Raw genomic sequence first — 22,177 nt, forward strand, 5'->3', positions numbered from 1 at the left:
TAAGAAAGGCAGTAAAAGATATTGAACCTCTAAAAAGAGTAACTGAAAAATCCTCTTCCTGCTATGCATATCATTAATGGTCATGTTAATTTAGCCTGAAGTCATAAAAGTCAAATCACAGGAAGTGGGGTATTTTAGGTTTTATGTATTTATTCCTATTTCTTAATAGAAATAGTCTGGTTTTTAAACGTTTGGGTTTTGTCAAAGTTGGTATGAGAACTTCTATTTTGATGAAAAAATGAAGAAGATAGTTAATTTTTCTTGTTTAATTTCATAAAATGTTTTATTCTTCCCCAACCCCCCAATATCTATCTTCAGATCTGTAAGGGTTTTTTTTGTTGTTTTGTTTTTTTTTTTCTTTTTTGAAAGGAGGGAGGAGAAGATTGGAGAAAATTGCACAATTATGGCATGAGGCATGAATCGCTTGGATTTTTGCCTTTTGATAAAATATTGCTGGGTGTGAAAAAATAACACAGAATTTTGGATTTTTTGCTACCTGTTTGCGATTTGAAAAACAGTGTGACACCACTTCATTATGTGTCCTGATTTAAAGTTTTATTTGGCTGGGAATGTTCTGGGCAAGAATTCTGATTTGAAATAAGATTTAAGCAAGGAATTTTTAAGCATGGATTGAGATCATAGAATCGTAGAATGTCTCGAGTTGGAAGGGACCCATAAGGATCATTGAGTCCAACTCCAAGATACCGTAGTTCATATTCTTATATTTTTGCATAAGGAAAAATAAGAATTCCAGAAGGCTTGTTAAGATAGCTGAATTTTAAGAGAGATCATAGTCTATTATAAGTAACAAAAATCATGGATATGAAGACTAATTTTATTGCTGCTCTAAATTAAAATAATTTTTTAATAAGCATTATTGCTTCTGACCACTTAGCTGTACATCAACAAGAACAGCATTAGAGCTTGTAAAAGTTTCTTCTTGTCTGTCTGTCTCTCAAAACACGTCTAAAGTTGTTTCAGTGAACCTGTGAAAGCTATACATAAGAAATGAGGAAGAAGAACATATTTCTCTCATATTTCTGACTGGAGGCACAAGTGGGCTTAGGGAAGGAGAAAACGGGAAAATGGCAACATGCAGTTTTCCTTTGGGAAGGAAATAAACTTGTCTAGGTGTCTAGATTTCAGATTCAGAGGGGAGGGTCCATTAATTTTGTTACAGTTTTCCTGTTTGGAATCTCTTGTAGTTCTGTCTCCTTCGGTATTTCAGAGCATTCAGGTTTGGAGTTTTCTTCATCATCTTACTTTGAAAGTTCCTTGGAGCTAGTGGATAGTTTGTGCTCCAGGCACTTTGTTGGGCTATGTTCCAGAAAATGGAGTGTATATTTTGTTTAACCATTCTTTTCCAGACTTGGGAAACTCGTTATATGCTTTTATTATGGCTCTCCATGATATGCTTGATTCCTTTTGATCTGGCCCGTTTTGATGGAAATATTTCTGAGGGAGGGCATGCTCGTATGCCAACAATGGATCGCATACTTGAAATAGCAAAAGTAAGTATAATACATCTTGTAATGCTTTCAAACCTGTGATATATTTCTTAGGCTTAATCTTTCAATATGTAATAAATTATTGTCTTTTCAGAATATTATTTAAGCCCATATTTTCTGTATCTAATCTGTAAAGAACTTCTCCATAGTTTTTGAATCTTCAGTATGTTCTTTGCTGCTTTAGTGTCAGATGAGACTGTTACTTGTTTTCCCTGAAGTAATAAACTATCTTATTTTATGACTATCTGATATGAATGCATGCCTTTGATTATGTTAACAGCTTTTAGTGTTTGAAAATACTAGCTAGCTTTTTCTGAAAGCCAAGTTTGATGATTTATATAGGAAACTATCATTCGATCAGGATGAGTAACATTGGAAGCTATGACTGCATGAAGAATTTTAAACAAAGATAATAAAGTTTCACTAGGCGTAAACCGAACTGGCTAACTTGTCATCCCTTTGAGATAAAAATAAACAACAACCCCCTCCCCACAAATACCTGAACAGCTTATGCTTTTGACATTTGCAGCACTTAGTGGCTTATCACTTGTAGGCATGTAGCAGCACAAATATGACTGTAAGTTAAGGTTTCAGTAAAGGTAAGCTTGCTTTGAAAGACACTAGAAGGGAGACTTTGTGGTCTGAGATACAGTTTGTTAAACGGGAAATTGATTTTTTTATGATCTTAAGCTCAGTTTGTAATCGTAATAATTGCATAGTATATGTAATCATAATAATGTTTGTAATCATAAGTATAAAGCAGTATATTAATGTACAAAGTTGTTATGTAGTTGTTATTAAATCTACATGCATGAATTCTTTTACAGTTAGTTTTCTTTTACCTTTAGTGTTACTTGGTTGTCAGTGATAAGGCTCGAGATGCAGCTGCTGTACTGGTTTCAAAGTAAGTCTCTTTTGTGCTTCTTGGCAGAAAGGAAAAAAGCTAGCTCCCATTTCTCCTGCCATTTATTAGTCTGACATGCTACTAATGACAGCGTTGGGAGGTCTGCAAGTTGCCAGCTGTATGTGGGATGTTAAACTTCCTTGAATCTGATCCAGTGGTGTGTTTATTATTGGAAATGCTGTGTTTTCTTCTTACTAGAGGAACAGGTGTCTATCACAAGTGATACTGCTAACAGGATACTGTTCAAATTGCCTTCTAGGGACTGGTTTGTGCTACAGGGTTTCAGAAAGATACTCTGTTGCTGCTGATTTTTGCAGTGTCTTGCATGGTAAATAGAGAATTGGTATCTAATATTAGTGGCTTGATGTTTCCTAGAAGTCCTTAAGTTATGTAAAAGGAAATAGTAATGCTAGAATTTTTTTTCTTTATATCCCTCTTGTCACTTTCTTCATTCTCTTATCTAGAAAACAATGCTTCTGTTTTCTTAGGTTTATTGTTGTCAAATAATTCATCAAATGAAGCAGGCGTAGGATAACAGAACTTTCTAAATCCCATTGTTTTACATGGTTGGTATTCAGACACGGAACACTGTGACACAGGTGCAGTTGTTCTGACATTTTTTGCATCACTTCAGTAATACTAATGCTAGGGTTGTTTATAAATTTGAAATAATGAACTTCTGTATCTCTTCTTTCCTCTCCTAGTGCATTAGTGGAGATTGGTTTCATTTGTGATGCGTATGAAAATAAATTACGAAGCCCATAAAACTGTGCTAGTGCACATGTATCTTTTTTCCAGTGTATATCACAGTACATGTTCCAATATATTCTAGCGGAAGAAGACGCTAGTCAACTCAGTTTGTCGTGTGGTTTTTCTTTTTGTTTTTCTTTCTTTTTAAAGCAAGCAAACCCCCAGAATCTTTCCACTGGCATATACTCTCTCTACGCTAGGGGGCTCTGCCAGCGTAGTTTTGCCAGTGTAGCTGTAGGAGCAGAGGCTCTGCAGGCTGAACAAGATGAAATGATAGTGGATGTGGGTAGCTAGTCTGAACAATAAAATCGGTGTTAACGTTTTTCTCTGGGTTAAGAAGCACAAAATTTGTGGGATTACTTGTATCAAAATAGTTATTAAATATAACATTTAGTAGAGCAGATCCTAACTGTCTTTTTGGGAAATAACTGTCCGTGTACTTATTTTAAATTTATTCTGAACTTCAGTCATGGGACTCAATGCTTTAGAAATTTGTGTTTAGTGAGTATAATGCTACAGTTCTGAGTCTGATGACAAAACAAACATGTTTTTGTTTTAGAACTGACAGTGTCATGCGGAAAATTCATGAAGGAGTTGAGACTAGAATCATAGTTGTCTGGTGACGAGTCCTGTACATTTCTGATTTACTCTGAAATATTTCAGAGCAAAATTTAAGCGAATGCATGAATTATTTGAATAGTCTTTAATAAATAATCTTGTCTGTTACATACTTATTTCCATGTGACAGAATGTAGGTTTGTCTCCTTATCCTAATTAGTTTTTGCAGCCATTTTGGAAGTGATAATTGGAAGTTGCTTTTCTAGGATTTTTATTTATCTGTGCTGGCAATCCGTCTTGTCACAAGTTGACAGAAGCAGAGGATTTGAGGTGAAAGTGTGACACAGAGTGAATTACTCTTGAGCATTCATATGTGCCTGAATGTGCCCTTTATCTTCTTCACTTCCTAAAAATCCAGAAAAAAAACCCAAATCAACCAACTGTGATAGACTCTTGAAGGTACATCCAGTATTTGGAAGCCTTCTCAAGTAAGGATGACAGTAACTTTAAAAGATTCTTTCATCACATTATACAAATTGAATTTGCACTTCATTTGCACTGCAGGGTATCTGTAAAAATAAATTACTAGTGGAAGCATGTATATAGTAATGCGATTGCTTACAGCATTACATTCAGCAAAACTTTGTGTTCATGCAGTGCTCAGCCCCAGATTTCAGGGGGATTTCATAAGTGCCTTGCATCCCAATGCAGGGTACTATGCAGCCGTGTTATTAGCAGTTGTCTCATGTTGTCTTCACCTCCATTTTATTGGCTGAATTAATTTTTGTTAAAAGTATATATCCATAAGAAATGAGGTGATAGAATACATTAAGCTGGTTCTAGTACCAGCGGCATCAAGGTGTGTAAGACTGTAATGGGAGCAAAATTACTATTTAGTGTACTTATAATTATTTAGTTTATTATGAAAACACCATTTTCAAGATAGCCTAATGATTAAAACACTTCACCAGGAATTAGAAGACCCAGGTCCAAGACCTTTTGGCCTTGGTGTGCACTTGAATTCCCTGCGTTCACATCCCAAAACAGTTCTTTAATGAGCGGGCATAGTTATTCTGAGATGAGATCACTGTTTCATCTTATTGAAGTTAGACGGTTAGGTAGGCAGGAATACAGAAGTCCTAGGACGGACAGAGAGACAAGATACAAGCGTCTAACTCTGTAACACGCTGCCTAGGAAACTCCTTGGGGAGGAAGGGGAAGTCTGGGTTCTGGTTCCTGCTCTAATGAGTCTGAGTTTCAAGTGAAGTTTAGAAACATCAGGATCCAAGACTTCCTGTTTTCCAAAGTAATTTTCTTTTCATAGGGCAAAGGAGCTGGCGTTTGTTTCATGAATTTCTCTTCTGTCTGCTCAGTGACCTGGTTGCTGTAGGAGATGATGAGGCTTATCCCTATCTTGCTTCTAGTCTGGAGGCTAGGGCACTCCTTTGAGAAATTAAGATTTAAACTCCTTTGGGCTGAGAGAGGGTCTAGGAACCAGTTCATCTACTTTACAGGTTACTTCTGTTACCTGCGCTGTTGTGCAAAAGAAGGCTTTGTCCTTGCTGCTCTGTTATAAAACAAACCACCCCCCCTCAACTAATCCCTCCCCCAGATCCTCATTGTTCTGTTGCTGAACACAAGAGATACTGACTTTGAAGACAATTCAAGTGATCGCATGTCTGCTCACTGTTCCCTGTGTTCTCTGTATTTAATATTCCCCGTTGGTTAGCTCTTGGTGCAGTTCCCCGTTTAATTTGTGGGGGTATAAAGTAACCAGATACAGGCTCTGCATACGTCCTTCTTTAAGCATCCTCCTTTCGTGGACTTTCCCATGTACCTTGTTTCTTTTGATTGCATTGAGAACAAAGTTTCTTAGTTTAGTCTGAATCTCTGCTGGAACAGGACCCTGATTTTTAGGTGCTAAGAATTCTAAATTAGATCTGAAGCAGACGCCCTAACTGTAGGTCGGCTTGCACTGATGACGACTGAGTATAGGTTTAGGGAAGTAGTTTAACCACGATGAACCTCTTTTGCCCTCTGTAAGATAGGTAAAAATGCATCTCTTGACCCATCCAGTGTGTTAAACAACAGGCGTTGGACCTTTTCAAATATCCAAAAAACCAAACATAGCATGGATGATGGCTCTTTATGGGCCTGGCTGATAACAGTGCGGTATGGACCGACTGTTGATTTGCACCAATTTTCAGATTTGCAGAATAGCTGTTCTTGGTAAGGATGGTGGAGAATCCTTGCATTTGTTTCAGTTTTTCACTAATTCTAATGAAAATAATTTTTATGTGGGACCTTTGGAAAGTTTGTTGCTTTACAATTAAGATGAGAAGCCTCTAGAATCCAAGTTTATAGGTTGGTTTGAAGTGAAAGTGAAATTCTGGGTGAGAGCCTTGCTCAGAAACAGAAAGGCTAAACACAGGATGGTTTGGAGTGTTGCCACCCTCAGTGATTTAGGAAAATACCCATTGGAGAATTGTTTTTAGGAACTGCAACCAGTTTGGATAGCAGGAAAAATTATTTTTCATTGAGAGTCATAAAGTTTGTAACTGCAGCGTTTTGTTTTTTTCTGTGACAGATTTATTGTCCGCCCTGATGTCAGGCAAAAAAGGATGGCAGACTTCCTGGACTGGACACTTTCAATGTTATCTAAATCCTCCTTCCAGACCATGGAGGGGACTGTTGTTATGAATGGCATGCTCCAGGCCCTGGTAAATACTGTTTTTCCTTTAAAAGGTAGATGATTGTATTTATGCTTATACGGTACTGCTATGGTAGACATTTAATAGCAAATGCACAGAGAGGTTCCTGTTTATTAAAAAAGGATAAGACACAGCTAGAATTTCCCCCACAACAGTTGAAGATGTAACTTCCCATGTATGTGTATTTTCTGTAAGTATTCTTGTCATCACCAAATGAAAGTGAAGTTAACAGTATAGATACTGATCAATAACTCTCAAAAATGCTTTTTAAATACCTGATTGTATATTAGTAGTCATTTCATAATTCAGTTTGGGTTGGTTGGTTGGGTGTTTTTGGTTTTTTTTTGCTTTGAACAAAATCTTTGAAATAAATTTAATAATTGGAACTGTACAAAATGAAGAGGTTGGGCTTCTGATATAGTAGTGGTCCCTCCTAGACTTTTCAGAACTGGTAACCAAAATGCAAGTGATTCTTGAAAGTTGTATCTGCTCTTCTTCAACTGAAATATTGTTCTGAATGGTTTTAATAAGACATACTAAACTTGTTAGACAGTGTCCTTGAGTAGTCTGAAAAAATGCACTATTTCTTGTGGTTTTGCTTACTAATCTGAACAAGTTTTTTGTTTAATGCTCCTTACCTTGTGAAGTAACAATAGTTTATGACTTAAAGAGCTGAATTCTTAGTTTGGGATTTAAAATTTATATACTATGCACGGGAAAAAATCTGTAATACCTGAACCACTACTATATGATAGCACTCCTCTTGTACATTCTAAGAATATCTTTTTATAAAAGCTTTCTTGTAGTTTTACACCCTTAAAAGTGTTGGTGTGCATTTTGAAATACTTAAAGTTCTGGTATCTGTTCCCATTTTGAAGTCCGAATGCATTTGGGTGGAATGGAAGAGTTTGTGTGGGTGGAGTTGTTCCTTCGTGTTTTTGTTGTTGACCAAAGTCGAGGTAGCACAAGCGAAGTCAGATGACGTGCTCTTGTACGGTCTTTGTACAGGTTTAAGGATTTGCTGGTGTTTGTACGAGTTTCTATAATTTGCATAATTTTGCAGCTCTTTTTAAATAATTGCTATGAGGACTTGTATGCAGTATGTTACTAAACATCAAAGCAAAGTTCTGGAACAAGTGTGTGGTGTGGGTTTTTTTTTTTTTGGTTTCTTTTCTCTAGCAGCTCTTCCAAATCAGAAGATACAAGAAATGATCTATATTTAGAATAACTTAGGACTTGCTGCTTAAGCAGGAGGAAGCATTATTTGTATGCATTGCAGTACGTTTCAAAAGACAGAATGATGTTTCATCATTTTATTGTCAGATCTGGAAAGGGAGACTGACTGTTTGCCATTCTAAGTGCATGATGAGACCTGTAGGATGTATAATACATTAGGGTTTTGTCATAATTCCTTTGAGTTTGGCTTTGGCTCTATCCACCTGTTCATTAGTGCATACTAAGCGAAACAGGTGAATACTTAACAAGTAGGATCGAAACTAGAATGTGATACAATATACCTGGAAGCAGAAGCCTGCCTTCTTGCATTTATATGATTTTTTTTCCTTCTCTGTGGGATACGAGACAGTATTTATCAGGCCAGTTTTATTTGTGTCCTACAGCTCATAACTCCTGCTCCAGTTGGTAGGTAGGAGCAGACTGAATTTTTCAAGCCTTTTCTTGCATTCAGTCTTCAATTTTTAATTTGAGTTACTACAATGTAAGCATGAATTATCTCATTAGGGAATAAAGGTTTTCAGAATGATACGTATGCAGGTATGTGTGTACGCAGACATGCTTAAGTGGAGTAGGAAATACTTATTTCAAGAGTTTAATATTAGAATTTTGTAACACACTTGTAGCAATAGACGTTGTTAAACCAAAAAATCAGCTGAAAATAAAAGCAGTGTTTAAAATAAGTAAATCTTTTCTCTTAAACATACAAGATTCTAAAAGTCTGTGCAGAAACATAATAAGCAATTGCTAAGTGTGTAAAGCAGAACACATCTTCATGAGGGACGACTAAAACTTGTGTCAACAAGCTTCAGAATTCTTTGCCCTTGGATTCCTCCAGCGATTTGTTACTTTAAGAGTCCAAGTGTAGTTGCCTGGGCATTTGCCTCCGAACAAGCAAGAGAAAAAAGAACATTTTTCAGTTTCTGGTCAGTTCAGCAAGGCAGGTTTCAGGAATGTAACCCACCAGGGTGGGGATAAAAAGTCTTTCTCTCTCTTCATCGGACCAGTTTAGGGTAGCCCCTAATAGGGTGGTTTTCAGTTGGATTCTGATATTATGCTGTTTATGATCTGCATTTAGGAAATAGCTTGTAGTGAGATTGGCATGGCCAAACTTTTTAAAAGACATGAAACTCTTGCATTTCAATGAACTGAAACTGCAAGTTAGGTATGCAGTGAGTAGTTCGACGTTGCTGCACTTTGATCTGCCTCTTCGTGGCCTTAAGTCTTGGTGATTAGGTATGCTACTGTTTAATCTAACTCAGCATTATGTGTAGAACAAGTACTACTGTTTCATGATTCTTGTTGAAACACGCAGCCTGCATTACACATTTTAATTCCACTGATGCTTTTTTCTTTTTTTTTTCTTTACACCTGTCGCCAGTAATATATCATTTCACAACAGGTGTGTGCTAGCAGGATTCTTTGCTTGCAGTATTTCAGATTCAGTTTTTAAAACTCCTCTTTTGTTGAAACTAACGTTGCACTATTGAATTAAATTCACTTTTGTGCTTGGATACTTTGTGTATTTGAAGGATTATAAATGTTGGATTAATAAAAAATTACTACTTTTTTTTATAACATTTGTTTACTTGAAGGAAACTTCTAGCCTGTTTCAAGAATCTGCATTTTAAATTCTCTTGGTCTGGAGGTTTGCTTTTAAACCTGCCATTATATCAAACAGCTTTTTAGTTATTGCTGCAGGGTGTAGCACTCCCAGTTCTTGCGTGACAGAGATGTCATCATGTTGAGGTAGCCTTGGGCATTGAAACTTATTAAACCTTATTTGTTTTATAAGTGATTCAGTACACAAGTGTGAGTAATAATTAAAAAAAATAAAACGCCCTACACAGTGATCTGATGAAACTCGAGAGTCTTAAGAACAGGGCATTTCCCTGAGCTGTCTCTAATGCAAAAGTTATTTAGCAATAGCTACATGCTTATGTAAATTTTGCTCCAGGGAAGAAAGAACTCTCTAACTCTATTCTTTCAGACCCAGAGGCACAAAAATAGAATATTTCCAAATAGAATGTTTCCCAAGTCCCTATATTTTTGGCATTCTCAAAGAATTAGTGATGCTAGGATTGTCTACTGGCGTTATTTTTTTAAAAAGGTGTTGTTGCTTAGTGGTTCGGTGATAAAGGTGTACAAAAAGCAGTGTTGATAAAAGGAGAAGAAGAAAATTCTTGTGTCTGCAGATACCAAGGGCACTGACCTCTTTCTGGTAACGCTGTATCTCCTCTCTTTTTCAGTGGCACAGAGTATTTTAATATGGCTTTGTTTGATACTTCTGAGTTTTTTCCTTCTCACCAGAGGTATCGTGGTTAGTTCAAGGTTCAGAAGTTCTGTTATGATAAGCCTGTTTCCTTTTCCTGTTAGACTATAGTGCTCTCTCAAGCTGCTAATTCTTTTTTTTCTTCCAAGTGTTTCAAATCTGTGTTTTTGGGTTGTCTTGTTAAGATGGAAAGGAACTATTCTGTTAGCTCTCGATGTGTTAGTCTAAACTTTTCAGGCCTTCAACTGGTAACTAACTAAGGTCTTACGAAAAATTAACTCCTTTTGCCACCCATTTAACTGGGCTCTGTATTGATGTTTGTCAGCTTAATTACCACGGTGATGACGGCATTATCAGTACAAATACGTGACCTACAGAAGGAGTACTATTTGTGTTGAAGACATAGTAAGAACAAGGGCTTTAACTAATCTATTTTACCATTAGCTGCGCATATAATTTATTAAATATTCTATACTTTCAAGCAAACTTCTTGTTCTGACAGCATGTCCTCCCTCACCTTGTTTACCTCCCTGCATCTGGCCTGGAGGCAGGGATGGCTGATAGCTTTCCCTGGGCCTGGATGTTGTGTGACTACTAGGGGGTGCTCCAGAGTAATGAAAGATATCATTTTCTTCTCTGCCCATAGAGGCTGAAATTATCCTCCCGATCCCCGACTTGGTTGGTTACAACCAGAGGGTAGATTCCGACTTGTGTCTCCTGCTCGGCAGGAAGATATGCTTGCTACCAAACAGTCAGGCCACCCTTAATGGTGATTTGTATAGCTTGGGGAGCATGTCCTGGAGATGATCCTGATTGATATATCTCATGAAGGTCGGGCCTAAAGTGGGTTATGCAGACAATTGGAAGGTGTGGTGTTTCTTCTGTGATTACTAAGAAACTAGGTTTTGTTTTCCTTGCACCATGCTATTTCTAAAGCAAAACCAGACTTGACAGTCGTCATTGCTTGCACACCACTGATTTTCTCTAATTTGTAGGTGGCTTAATTATTTATAAGAGAGGGAGTCACATACTTTTCAACAGTTCAACAGGTTGGGTAAGTTGGTGTACGCTGTATGTCCTCATTAAAGTGAAGAGACCATGGCGTAACTTTGATTGCCTGGATACTCCAATAGACAGGCTCCTTACTTTCAGTATTGTTAGTTACTGACACTAAAATGTCTATGCAGGTGGCAAACCAAGCTTATTAATTATTTTGTTTGTATCAGATTTTTTGAAATGGTGTGCCTTGGATGTTTTTCTTCCTTCGAGGCAGGAAGTTTAAGCTGAATACTGTAATGCTGATTCGTCCTTTTTTCTATTTTTTTTTTTTTTATGTTTTCTGTTCATGCATCGTGTATTCCTCTTCTTAGTATAACCTCTGCAAGCTCTAGGCTTGCAAGATTTTTCCGAGAGGGTAATTTTGCCTTACATGCATGACTGTAGCACATGCCAGAAGAAAACACATACCGTTTCACCACCGCTGTCCCCAAAGCCAACATTGGTTAAAGTGCTCTTTTATTGTCCCTGGAAAATATATCTAGTAAGCTCAAAAGTTTGGGAAATTTGGGCTTGTGAATGCTTTTGCATGCTGTGACTCATAAAGAAGGAATGAAAACTTCTTTTCTTGACATTTCTGCAATCAGAAAAACCCCCCAGACACTGGATTTCCTGCTGTGTTGAATATCTGAAGAGTACTTCTGAACAGTTTGCTTATTACCTATTTACTTCTATAAAAATTGGGTTTTTGGTAAAAACGGCTGTTAAACTTTTCTCTGATACAGAGAAATTCCTGATGTATCACTTGCTGAAACACCAGTGATCTGGTAGAAGTTTATATCTGACCTGCAGTGTACGTTAGTGGGTGCAAACAGAACTTTTTTTTTTCCTTTCAGACATTTTGCTTTTCCAGCTATGTTTATTCCAAAATCAGTAGGTAACATATTCCGTTGAACAAAAACACGTAAATATGAAGGCCCATTTTTTTCATTGTAGTTATTAATTTAAACACAGTAGCTATGATGTTCTTTGGTTAATTTTTACTTCCCCTAAAAACTTGTATCGATAAAGTAAAATCCCTTAATCCTTATCTCAGTTGATTTACAGCAGTTGCATGGTGATTTTAACATCTGATTTTAACATATTATAAATTCTTGCAGTATTGTGTTTGAGAATAGATGTTCTGCCTTGAAAATTAGATATGACAGTAGTTTGTTAAGTATATAGTGAAACTGTTGCAGGGAAACAGTGTACATTTCACTTTTTTGTTCAGAAAATAATAGGAATGGTTGTGAAATGGAATCTATCAGGGTCACTGTTCTGAATTGACTCATAGGCGTGTGAGGCTGTTTTCTTACTTTTTTTTAGAAAAGCATTAAAAATATTTCTTGTACAATATTTGAAGAGTTTTCTCATTTCCTGCTTGTGTTTGTTAATTTCTTCCCACATCTTGCTTAGAGGTGACACCTTCTAGTTATGTTTTTCCTGCGGAGTCAGAACTGAATTCAAAGGTGGCCTTGAGGATGTGAAAACTCACAGAGAAACTTGTAGAAAGGTGGCAGAATTTAGGAACTACGTAAGACTGAAAATGTGTAGATGTTCTGAGGATTCTATTCCACCTTTGGAGGAGCTCCCAGACAGTATGCTGAGACGTGTGAAGGTAGACATCCAAATGCATTTGTCCAGGAGCATTCCCAAGGCTATATTAAAAAGCTGTTTCTTTACATTATCACCGCTTCAGGAATTACACTGTGTTTTGTTTGAATATGCTTGAGTATAATCCTAATAATCTGGAGGCAGCTGGTGTGTACCTTAGAAACAGTATCTGCTCTTGCCTGGGCTTTTATACAGAAAGGAGAAGTAATTGTGAAGGTAAAGTGCTGCAGCAATGCTGCAGGATCTCCTAGCATCCGCTACAAACTTGCTAACCTTGTGAAGAAACCATCTGACAGGTTTTTAAAGCAGAATACAGGAACAAAATGATGAAGAAATGAACTTTTGCATGTTTCAGCAAAGAGGGAGAAAAATTTTAGAGGTGCTCGAGACTTGTTAATTTTACCAAAGATTTGCAGATTTGCAGATAGGCTTTTTAATAGAAGCAGTGTATTGTTGTATGTTAGTGGGAAATATTTTTTTGGGATAGTGATATGGTATATTGATAAAAGCTATGCTATATTTATACCATTTGTGTTGGTAGTTGTTTCTATTAGCTGTTGTTCTGGGCCTGAAGTAGTTCTGTAGCATTTCTGCTTTGTAAACGTTGGTTTTAAAGGATGCCTTACAATTGCCTAATTACTCATGAAAACATTAAAAATCTTAAATAATTCAACATATATTATCAAGTTCCCCTATATAGCTTCTAGTAGAGCTGATCAGAAGTGGTAATTTAGGATCCTAAAATGCAATTTAGTAAGAAAACAAAACAGAATGGGTACATAGCCTAAAGGTGTTTTTATTGCCTCTGTTGCTCTTAACCACACCTGCAGTACGGGAGGCATGTGTGTATTTGGTATGTGTGAGAAAGTACATATTTTTAAGGTAAGTCTGTTCTTGTTTAACTCCTAGGCATATTTGTTGAGGAGGATTTTTCCTCTGGTGAATGACAAAGCAGGGAAAAATAAGTGACTGAACACCGTAGTTTTGATGCATACTAAGTGAACTGAGGAAACTTTACACATGTAACATGTTTTTATCAAGTGTTAATAGACCATTCGTCTCACTGTAGTGCTGGGACTTAATCCTACTGGGATATTTAATTGTATATAAAATTATTTTGGAAGCTCTTTGCTTCTTTAAATCCCTCGGGACAGGAATTAAAGTGCCTGCTGGAGGTATATTTGTAGCAGGCTTGCAGTCAGAGATTTCTGTAGCTGGTCTGGTTTAGTTTAACATGGAGTTCTCAAAAGCTGTTGGAGAAAGAGGGTAAAATACTCAGCAGTTTAGCGTGCACTGCGTCCTGTCTGTCAGAGTGTGGTTGCTACTAATAACTAAGCTCGCTCACATGTGTCCACCTGTCCTGCCTCTTAGCAGTGACCGAAGTGTTGATGTTTACTGTGTGCTGTGTCATCTAAGTCATAAGCAAGGCTTGTTCAGTTTGGAGACATTCATCATCAGGAAGTCCCAAACAGGATATAGAGTTCCCCCAGTTCTTCTGCCTGTATTCACGTTCTACATATTCTGCTTCACTTTTTAGAGGTTCAAAGCAACATGAGCTGTTTGAGATAATAGGTGCAGTGGTTGCACCTGCATTGAGCTCTTGTGACCAAGCACCGAGCTGGATGGTTCAGAGAGCTGAGCTGGCTGAAAACTAGTGGCTTTTTTTTTTCCTTTTTTTTCTTCATTCTTTTTTTTTTTTTTTTTTCCCCCCAGTCTCTCTTGAGTGTTTTTTGGCCATCTCAGCTCCCTGAGTTGGCTGCCTCTGTGATTGTATGGAGGGGAGGGGAGGGGAGGGCTGGGCTACAGTATCCTTGACTTGCATTGACTTACAAAGAAGTAAAACTGCACCCTGAGACTCTTTCCCTTGTATGCTATTTAAGTTAGTAAACACTACAGATTATTGCAAGAACATGAAAAAGAATTTTAGAACTACATGCTTGATGTATTGTGCTTTAGAATCTCTATATTCTCATGTCTCTTTTCCCTATTTTACTTGTAGGCACAGTTATTTAAACATGGCAAAAGAGAAGATTGTTTACCATATGGTAAGTCTGTAATATCCTGATTTTTGTTTTTAAAGCCATTCCAATAAAAAAAGGAAAGAAAGATTAAACTGATAACAAGTGGTGCTGTAAAGAGTGAAATCAACAGGGAAGTTATAAAGCATGCAAAACGAGGGGAAAAAAAGAAGAGACGACAAAGTGAGGGAGGAGCAGACACAACTGGGGATTGTTATGTTGGAACAGCTCGTCAAAGAATTTGGCAGGTGATCCCATTGGCAATTGCTGTAATACAGGAGCTGGACACAGAACATATAAACTATAAGATGTGGAAAATATTTTAAAAAAATCATTAGGACATAAACTGGTTTTATACCTATTACTGCTGAAAATTTTGCAGAAAATCTTCACGTTTTAACATAAGCACAGGATTTTGGAAAACCCAAGCTTAAAGAACCTGCTGTGTACCGGACCTAGCTGGAATCATGTAGTGATACTGTTGAAATGAGAAAAAGTTTTTAGTGAAAAGAGATGATAATGCATGCGGTTAGGGATAGACAGGTACCTGAAAGGACAGCACAGAAGTTTCTGAACAGTGTAGCTGCATGTTGGAATTATATTCATCTCATGGTGAATCCTGGAATATGGTCAGAACTGACTGCAAAATACTAGCGTGTTTTTTATTGATAGCAGTAAAGAGAGGTAGGGAAAGGTGATGGCTAATTACAAAACACTACAAAAGACGTTGTCAGTTTTGTGGAGCTTTTCAAAGCACCAGAAAGTGGTTTGTGCTATTCAGGGGAATCAAGCAATGGTGTAAACTCACTTCAAAATGCTTGTGATTTCACTTAATGGAATTATTTTGACTTCTGAGAAGAAACTTTGTAGATCTAGTGCTGGAAACAGTTTTGTTCTCCAAGTTACTAAGTCTGAGATGCAGATGCTTCCTTACAAAATGCCTGAGATATGGGTAAAGATGGAGATAAGATAGTGAAGCCAACCAGAATGGAATGACAGATGTGCTGTACAGTTGGTCAGGAACAAACAGAAAATATTGAGGAATCTCATTGCATAGATACAGCAGACAGCACTGCAGAAGCTTAGAGAGTAATATGACTGCCAGATAAGCAGAATAATAAACAGGCTAGATAAAATATAGTATAACACAAAATCATGTAATTTAAAAGATGCAACTGTACAACACAATAGTCATAATCGATATGAAAAGAAGATACTTGGCTCACAACATTAACCCCGCTGGTAAAATTACATGTTTTGGCCTATGGCATATAGAAAGAATATTAAGTAGTTATGAGTTTGGTATTAAGAGAAAAATCAGGGGTGTACCAATGAGTAAACTTACCAGAGAAAAGACAGAATATTCACAACTAAGAAGCAAATATTCAGGCAGAAACTGTTGGGGATAAGAAAATGTGAGAGACAAAAAATATAAAAAAATTTAATTATTACAGGTTATAACAGATCTGAGGATCAAATAGGAAAAAAATAGACAAATGTCAAAGAAGATACTGTTTGAAATCTTTTGCAACGTAGAACTTGATTTAAAAACAAACACTAGTCCTGAAGCCATTTGCATGGGTCTGTAGATATTTTTGTGATTCAAGAGTTGGCAGGACTTGGAAGAGGCTTATATTTATATATTCTTAATTTTTTTCTATCTGTGAGTATTGATGTTTCTGCAGTCTCTTTCTCCTAAACCATTAGTCTCTCTAGCTTTTATAACTGCAAAAAAATTCAGGCTGGAAGGTATCGAAGTAGTAGTCATTACTGGCTTTACATTTTTGTCTGTGTGTATTATTAATATTTTAGTATGTCAGGATAAATCATAAGCCTTTTTAAAAATGGAGATTTTTAAGTCACGTCCTACAATTTCTCAGACTTTGAAACAGTCATTAGATCTTTGATCTCTTAGTATTTTGAAAACCCTGATATGAGACTGGAGTAAGGTTGCAGAGTATTTTGCCAGTATGATTCCATATTTGCAGTGGTTATAGCAAGAATGATAGGTCCTTCAGAGCCCAAGTCGTTAGTCTCTATTAACTAATGATCGGCCTTCAAAACAATCATTAATTTTTTCAGGCTGAAAATGCCAAAGGACTATTTTATTTGTAACAGGAATGTGTTCCTTGTGAAAATTTTGAATCCTGGAACATTATGCTCATTAATCCAAGATTCTCCTTTCGTTTATGGGTTGTTTTTTTTTTTTTTACTTTGCTGGACAAATAACTTTGTTCCCTTTGATGTGCCCAAATGAAAGGTTTTGTTGCTGATTGTTTACACATACACAGTATTTCTCATGTCTAAATGTTTATGGACATTCATAGTCATAAAAAGTTCTGTGCCAGAGGAGCTAAGTTGGTGCTGCCTGAAAATAATAAATGAGGGAACACTTTCTTAGTATGCAGAAGCTGGCTGCAGAGTAAATGAATTAGATTTTCTGACTCCTGGTTCTGTTAAAAATACTGAGAATTCCTAGAACTCGAAAGATACTTGAATGTGTTACTTCCAGTGAGAATTAGAGGCATAAATACTCTCAGAATCTAGATTCATTATACTTTTCATAGTCAAAAGTAATCCTTAAAGCAGTCCTTCCTGTTTGGTAGGTGAAGGATATTACCACTATTTGACCAGTGTCAAAGCTACTACAAAGTAGGTAATAAGGCATTTGCATTTCAGTAATACCTTTAAAAATCCAAATCTTATAAAGTTTTCAAAACTTTACAAATTTTTGTCACTGAGATTTTTTTTTTTAAAAACAGTTTTTCTAGCGTGTTTATTTTCTTTTGCAGCTGCTACTGTACTTGAGTGTCTTGATAACTGCAAGCTGTCAGAAAGTAATCAGATGGTTCTTCGCAAGCTAGGGATGAAACTTGTTCAACGACTTGGACTGACATTTGTGAAACTGAAGGTAGCAAAATGGAGGTTAGTTTAAAGCTGAAACAGTTTAAAAAAAAATCCAAAAGCACTCAAAACCACTTAAAAATACCTAAATCCATACATTTGACTACTGTCCTTCTGCCTTCCTAACCTCCCCGAAAAGAGAAAGAAAGAAATCCCAGTGTTATTTGGGAACGAACACGTTCTTCATTTGCACTATTTGGAAAAAGTGGATTTCTTCTGCTGTATTTAGTTTCCTGTAATTTTTTTTTTCAATTTTGGTGTAGTAAACTAGTGCTGCGACAAGCCAAATCTTTTGACTTTTCATGTTGCACGTTACACAAGCAGAAGCCTGTTCTTATATAATGCATAACCTGGTAAAGATGGGAAGACAGTGACCTTTGTTACTGAAGTTGTACTGAAGTACAATTTTGTAAGAGTGAACATAACTTTTTCCATTACATAGTTGTACCCTGATTCGATAGAAAGTTCACAAGGGAAAAGTGGTTTGCAATCCCACTTTCGTTTTGCATATTAGTCAGGTTTTGGTGTCTGGTTTTACTTACTGCCAGAGGGCAAACTCTTTTTGAGATTTCTCGCACTGATATTTTAAAATTGCAGGCTCCCTTGGTGACTATTTTTATTGTATTTCTTTTACCAACTTTTGAGAACATCCTTAGGCATAGAAAATTCTTTTCGGGTGGAGAGTGTACCTTGCCCAATGGCAAAAGTCAGTTTAGCACGTAAAGTATAGCTTTTGCAAGAATGTATCTACACCACGGGCTAAATATCTGAGTACAGTTTGGTCAGAAAGTACTAAGCTAGCTTTAACATTTAAAAAACAATTTTTAGTAAGTTGATTTTATTTTATTTTTTTTTTTTTAAGCTTTGGAGATGTTTTTAGGGCATGGGAATTTTGCCTCTCTTTATTGTCAGCAGTGGAAAGTAGGTTATACTGAAACAGGAAAGGGAGAGATAATGAAAAGGAACCATTTAAATAGTCTAGCTCTTCTCACCTTGGAAAAGAGACAACTGGGTCAGGAGGAAGGAGAATGGGATACTTTTCCCTTTCCTTTAAAGCAACCACTAAATAACTGGAGAGCTGTACACTGAGGTGTAGTAACTTGACAAGCAGGCTTTATGACAGTATGTACCTATTTCAGCGGGAACTTAAATCAGAAAAATAAATTAACTGTGTCTGTTTCTTGTGCAGATACCAGCGTGGCTGTCGATCTCTGGCTGCCAATCTGCAAGCGCAGGGTTCAGTTGTGCAGAATCAAATGATAACAGTTGCTGCTAACGAAGCTGACGATGAAGAGGAATATGACATTCCAGCAGAGATTGAAAATGTTGTAGGTGTGTTAAAGCTGGACAGAAATTACTGTAATGCCTGCAAATTAAACATATATTGGAAAACAACCTGTTTAGGGCTAAGGCAGTGTGGGTATCTGTGCTAATGTGAACAATTGGAAAGACTATAAAATTTCAGCCTATCCAACTGATTAAAAAATACTATATTTTTGTCAGATGATTTGCATTTCAGCATCTCAAGCAGAAACTCAGTACTGTAGCATTTGTTGTGGGGTTGGGGGATGGAGTTACTGAAATACATTTTACCAGTTTTATCCAGTAATATGAAAGGGATATCTTGAACCTTTCACAGACGGCAGGATGAATTAAAATTCATAATGAAAAACAACAAAAAAAAAAAGTGTTACTTGAAAGCTAAAGAATTATGGTTGAAATTTTTGAGCTGTGGTAGTATCAAAGGAACAACATTTTTTAATTAGTAGGTAGTCATACAGCAGGTCCTCTGCTAGCTTGCTGGTGGATATGCTGTAAATAAATGGGCAAAAATGGCATCAGAAGACTTTTATAACTGAATAATCTAATGAGCCACTGAAAAAAGCACCATGACCTCCATTTTGAATCTTCCACAGTACTTAAAATTTCAAGCCAAATTTTCTCTTTTAGAAAATGATTTTAACATCATTCTTGTTTCTTTGATTTCAAGTCATACTTGTGTGACAAATAGAAGAAATCGGGATACAAATATTTTTATTTAAACTAAGAGGCAGTTATGTTAAGAGGAAAATGAGTTTTGAACATTTTAAGAAATCTTTCTGCTGTTAATTGAGAATAATCTGTTTTTAAATAAAATTATCTGCAGAGCAATTGTTGGTTGGACTGAAAGACAAAGACACTATTGTCAGGTGGTCTGCAGCAAAAGGGTAGGTTTCTTATGGTTACTCTAAACTAATAAACTAAAGTAAACAACATAGAAATGCAGTCTGATGTAATCCATTATTGATAATTTGTGTGTATTGTCAATATTCACAGCTACTGCAAATGGCTTTAGCACAGCTCATTGTATAAAGCCATGTTTGTCTCTTTTTCTGATATGAAATTGGGCTAGTCTTCAGGGGAATTTCAGATCGGTTTGGAAATAAACGTTCTGGATAAGACTTGATTTGAAGGGTGTAAAACAGCATTTCTGCAAAATGTTTTTCTTCCTTCCACTTTAAAAAATATATTTCTGTGTTAAGTTTGCTAACGTGTAGCTTTTGCTTCAAGTTTGAGATTGTTGGTTTAGGGTAATGGTGTTAGGGTAGTGCATTGTCATCTTGAAGTCAGTCATCTTTTTGTAAGTTTCCAGTAACTAAATTTTTATAGGACTTATTCATCAAATGCAGTACTAATGAATCATTGTATGCTTTTTTTTTTTTTTCTTTTGACTTCTGTAGAATTGGTAGAATAACTGGAAGACTTCCAAAAGAATTAGCAGATGACGTGATTGGGTCTCTGTTGGACTGTTTTAGGTAAAAATCTTATTTCATGCTTTACGTGCATCTGAAACATGTCTGCTTATGAAACAGGAGGGCAACAGTTAGGAAGACAGGTTTAAAAATCTGTAAATTTTGTTGCCCTTCTTCTCCCAGACTTCAAAATCTTCTAAGGCAGGGATGTGCTAAGGGTGTTCAATAAAGAAATTTTTCCTAATCCTTCATCTTGACCCTATTCTAAAGTAATGTGGAAGGACTGAAGTTGAACTTTGGAAAAATAAAAAATGCTCATTAACTTTCTGCTTTAAAAATTCCTGGTGTGCTCATGTCTGGAGTGCTGTGTGCATCTTCAGAAACATAGTAGGACTGGAAATAATATTCAGAAGGGTTCTGAGGATCACCAGAGATAAGAAGCAATCTCTATGGGAGGGGAGGCTAAAACATAGAGGAAGAGCGAGGAATAAATGGGGTATAATAGAGGCTTATGAAATCATGAATGGCATGGAAATGATTGCCTTGTAGATTTTATATTATTAGAAGCAAACTGAAGTATCAGGTGACAGGTTTGGAATAAAGAAGAGGTGGTGGTTATTCACACAGCACATGGTTAAACTGTAAAAACTTCTTGCTGTAGGATGTTGTAGGTGCTAAGAGTATATGCCTGAACAAAAAACATTCTTCTTTTCTGCAAACTTGTCCATGATCTGCCAGAGTTTGGAAGTGTTGTGGAGAGTGTTGCAATATGCTTGCTCTTATACTATACCTAAGGCGTGTACTGTTGGCCGTGTCGGAGAGAGGCTTTTGGGCTAGCTGAAACTCCAGTTTGATCACACGTAGCTGCTAGGATGTTCTTTTGATGTGCTTTATTGTTGGACATCTTGTCTGCATCCATGTAGAGCACGTAAAGGACTAAATTACTAAACAAGTATCTTCTTTTTTTTAATATCAAATTGCTCATCAGGTCTACATTGAGTACTTGAGCTTCAAGATTAAACTAGTGTTTTAGACTAAGCTAATAGGAAAAAGAATTTCTTTATTGGCAAAAAATATTGGTAATGTTCAGTTTGTCACTCAGATGTACTCAGTTTTAAAAAATCTTCTCATATTGCTTGTGAGTACAAATTAAAAATACCAGCTCAAAGGATAACACATTAAAAAAAGAAGGTATAAAGTCTTAAAAACTTGCAAGGAAAGTATCTACTTAGCTGCTGCTTCCACTGTGTTACTGTGATTAATTTAAGAGGTGCTGCTGGTCTCAATTATCCCTGGAGCTTCAAAGACCTGTGCTCACTGTGTTTTCTTTCCTTGTTTTTCAAGTCATAAGGATGAGTAATCCAACTAGTAATTGAGTGACCTGCTTTCTTCAGAAACACCTGGGAGCAAATGTAGACAAGGACAAAGGGAATTTCTTCTGTATTCTTTGCACTAAATATCTAGTGACCAAAGTAAAAAGTCAGTTGCTCATCAGAGATGCTTCACGTTATCTCTCTTGGGATAAGAAGAAAGGATTTCTTATATGTAGGTAGATTAAAAGACAAGAGACAGGGAAGAAATAAGTGATGTTTTTTCACCATGTAGTGAGATTATCAGTACAGTCCCGCAGGGGTCTGTATGAGCCCTGTGCTGTTCAACATAGTCATAAAGGATCCTGGAAAAAAGGTGAACAATGGCGTGAGGAAATCAATTGATGATTTAAAGTTAGCTAATGTGAAAACTAAAGGTGAGAGAAAAGCAAATGTTATATAAGCTTAAGTTAAGTAACTAGACAGTAAATGACGTGTGAAATAGAATGTCTAATGAATGCAAACTCATGCACTTAAGGAAAAATGCAGCTAGCTATAAAACAGTTATTACTACTCAGGAAAGAGATCTTGAAGTCACTGATAGTTCTGTCAGAATGTCGGTGGA

At 36.5% G+C, this 22,177-nt stretch overlaps 1 protein-coding gene across 4 annotated transcripts in view; it reads left to right on the forward strand.

Moving 5' to 3' along the window:
• Window positions 1–22,177, forward strand: part of TBCD (tubulin folding cofactor D) — a 132,142-nt gene that overhangs the window by 5,913 nt on the left and 104,052 nt on the right. For all 4 annotated transcript variants that reach the window (XM_087750716.1, XM_087750714.1, XM_087750717.1 and 1 more), the window contains exons 6-13: window positions 1,368–1,511; window positions 2,357–2,412; window positions 6,308–6,440; window positions 14,588–14,633; window positions 17,399–17,531; window positions 18,700–18,842; window positions 19,657–19,717; window positions 20,231–20,305. In XM_087750716.1, coding sequence (XP_087606842.1) covers window positions 1,368–1,511; window positions 2,357–2,412; window positions 6,308–6,440; window positions 14,588–14,633; window positions 17,399–17,531; window positions 18,700–18,842; window positions 19,657–19,717; window positions 20,231–20,305 — 791 coding nt within the window. The remainder of the gene's footprint in view (window positions 1–1,367; window positions 1,512–2,356; window positions 2,413–6,307; window positions 6,441–14,587; window positions 14,634–17,398; window positions 17,532–18,699; window positions 18,843–19,656; window positions 19,718–20,230; window positions 20,306–22,177) is intronic.

The sequence above is a fragment of the Nipponia nippon genome, unplaced genomic scaffold (genome assembly GCF_047370975.1).
Source record: "Nipponia nippon isolate SJK-2023a ecotype South Korea unplaced genomic scaffold, ASM4737097v1 scaffold_14, whole genome shotgun sequence".
NCBI lineage: Eukaryota > Metazoa > Chordata > Aves > Pelecaniformes > Threskiornithidae > Nipponia > Nipponia nippon.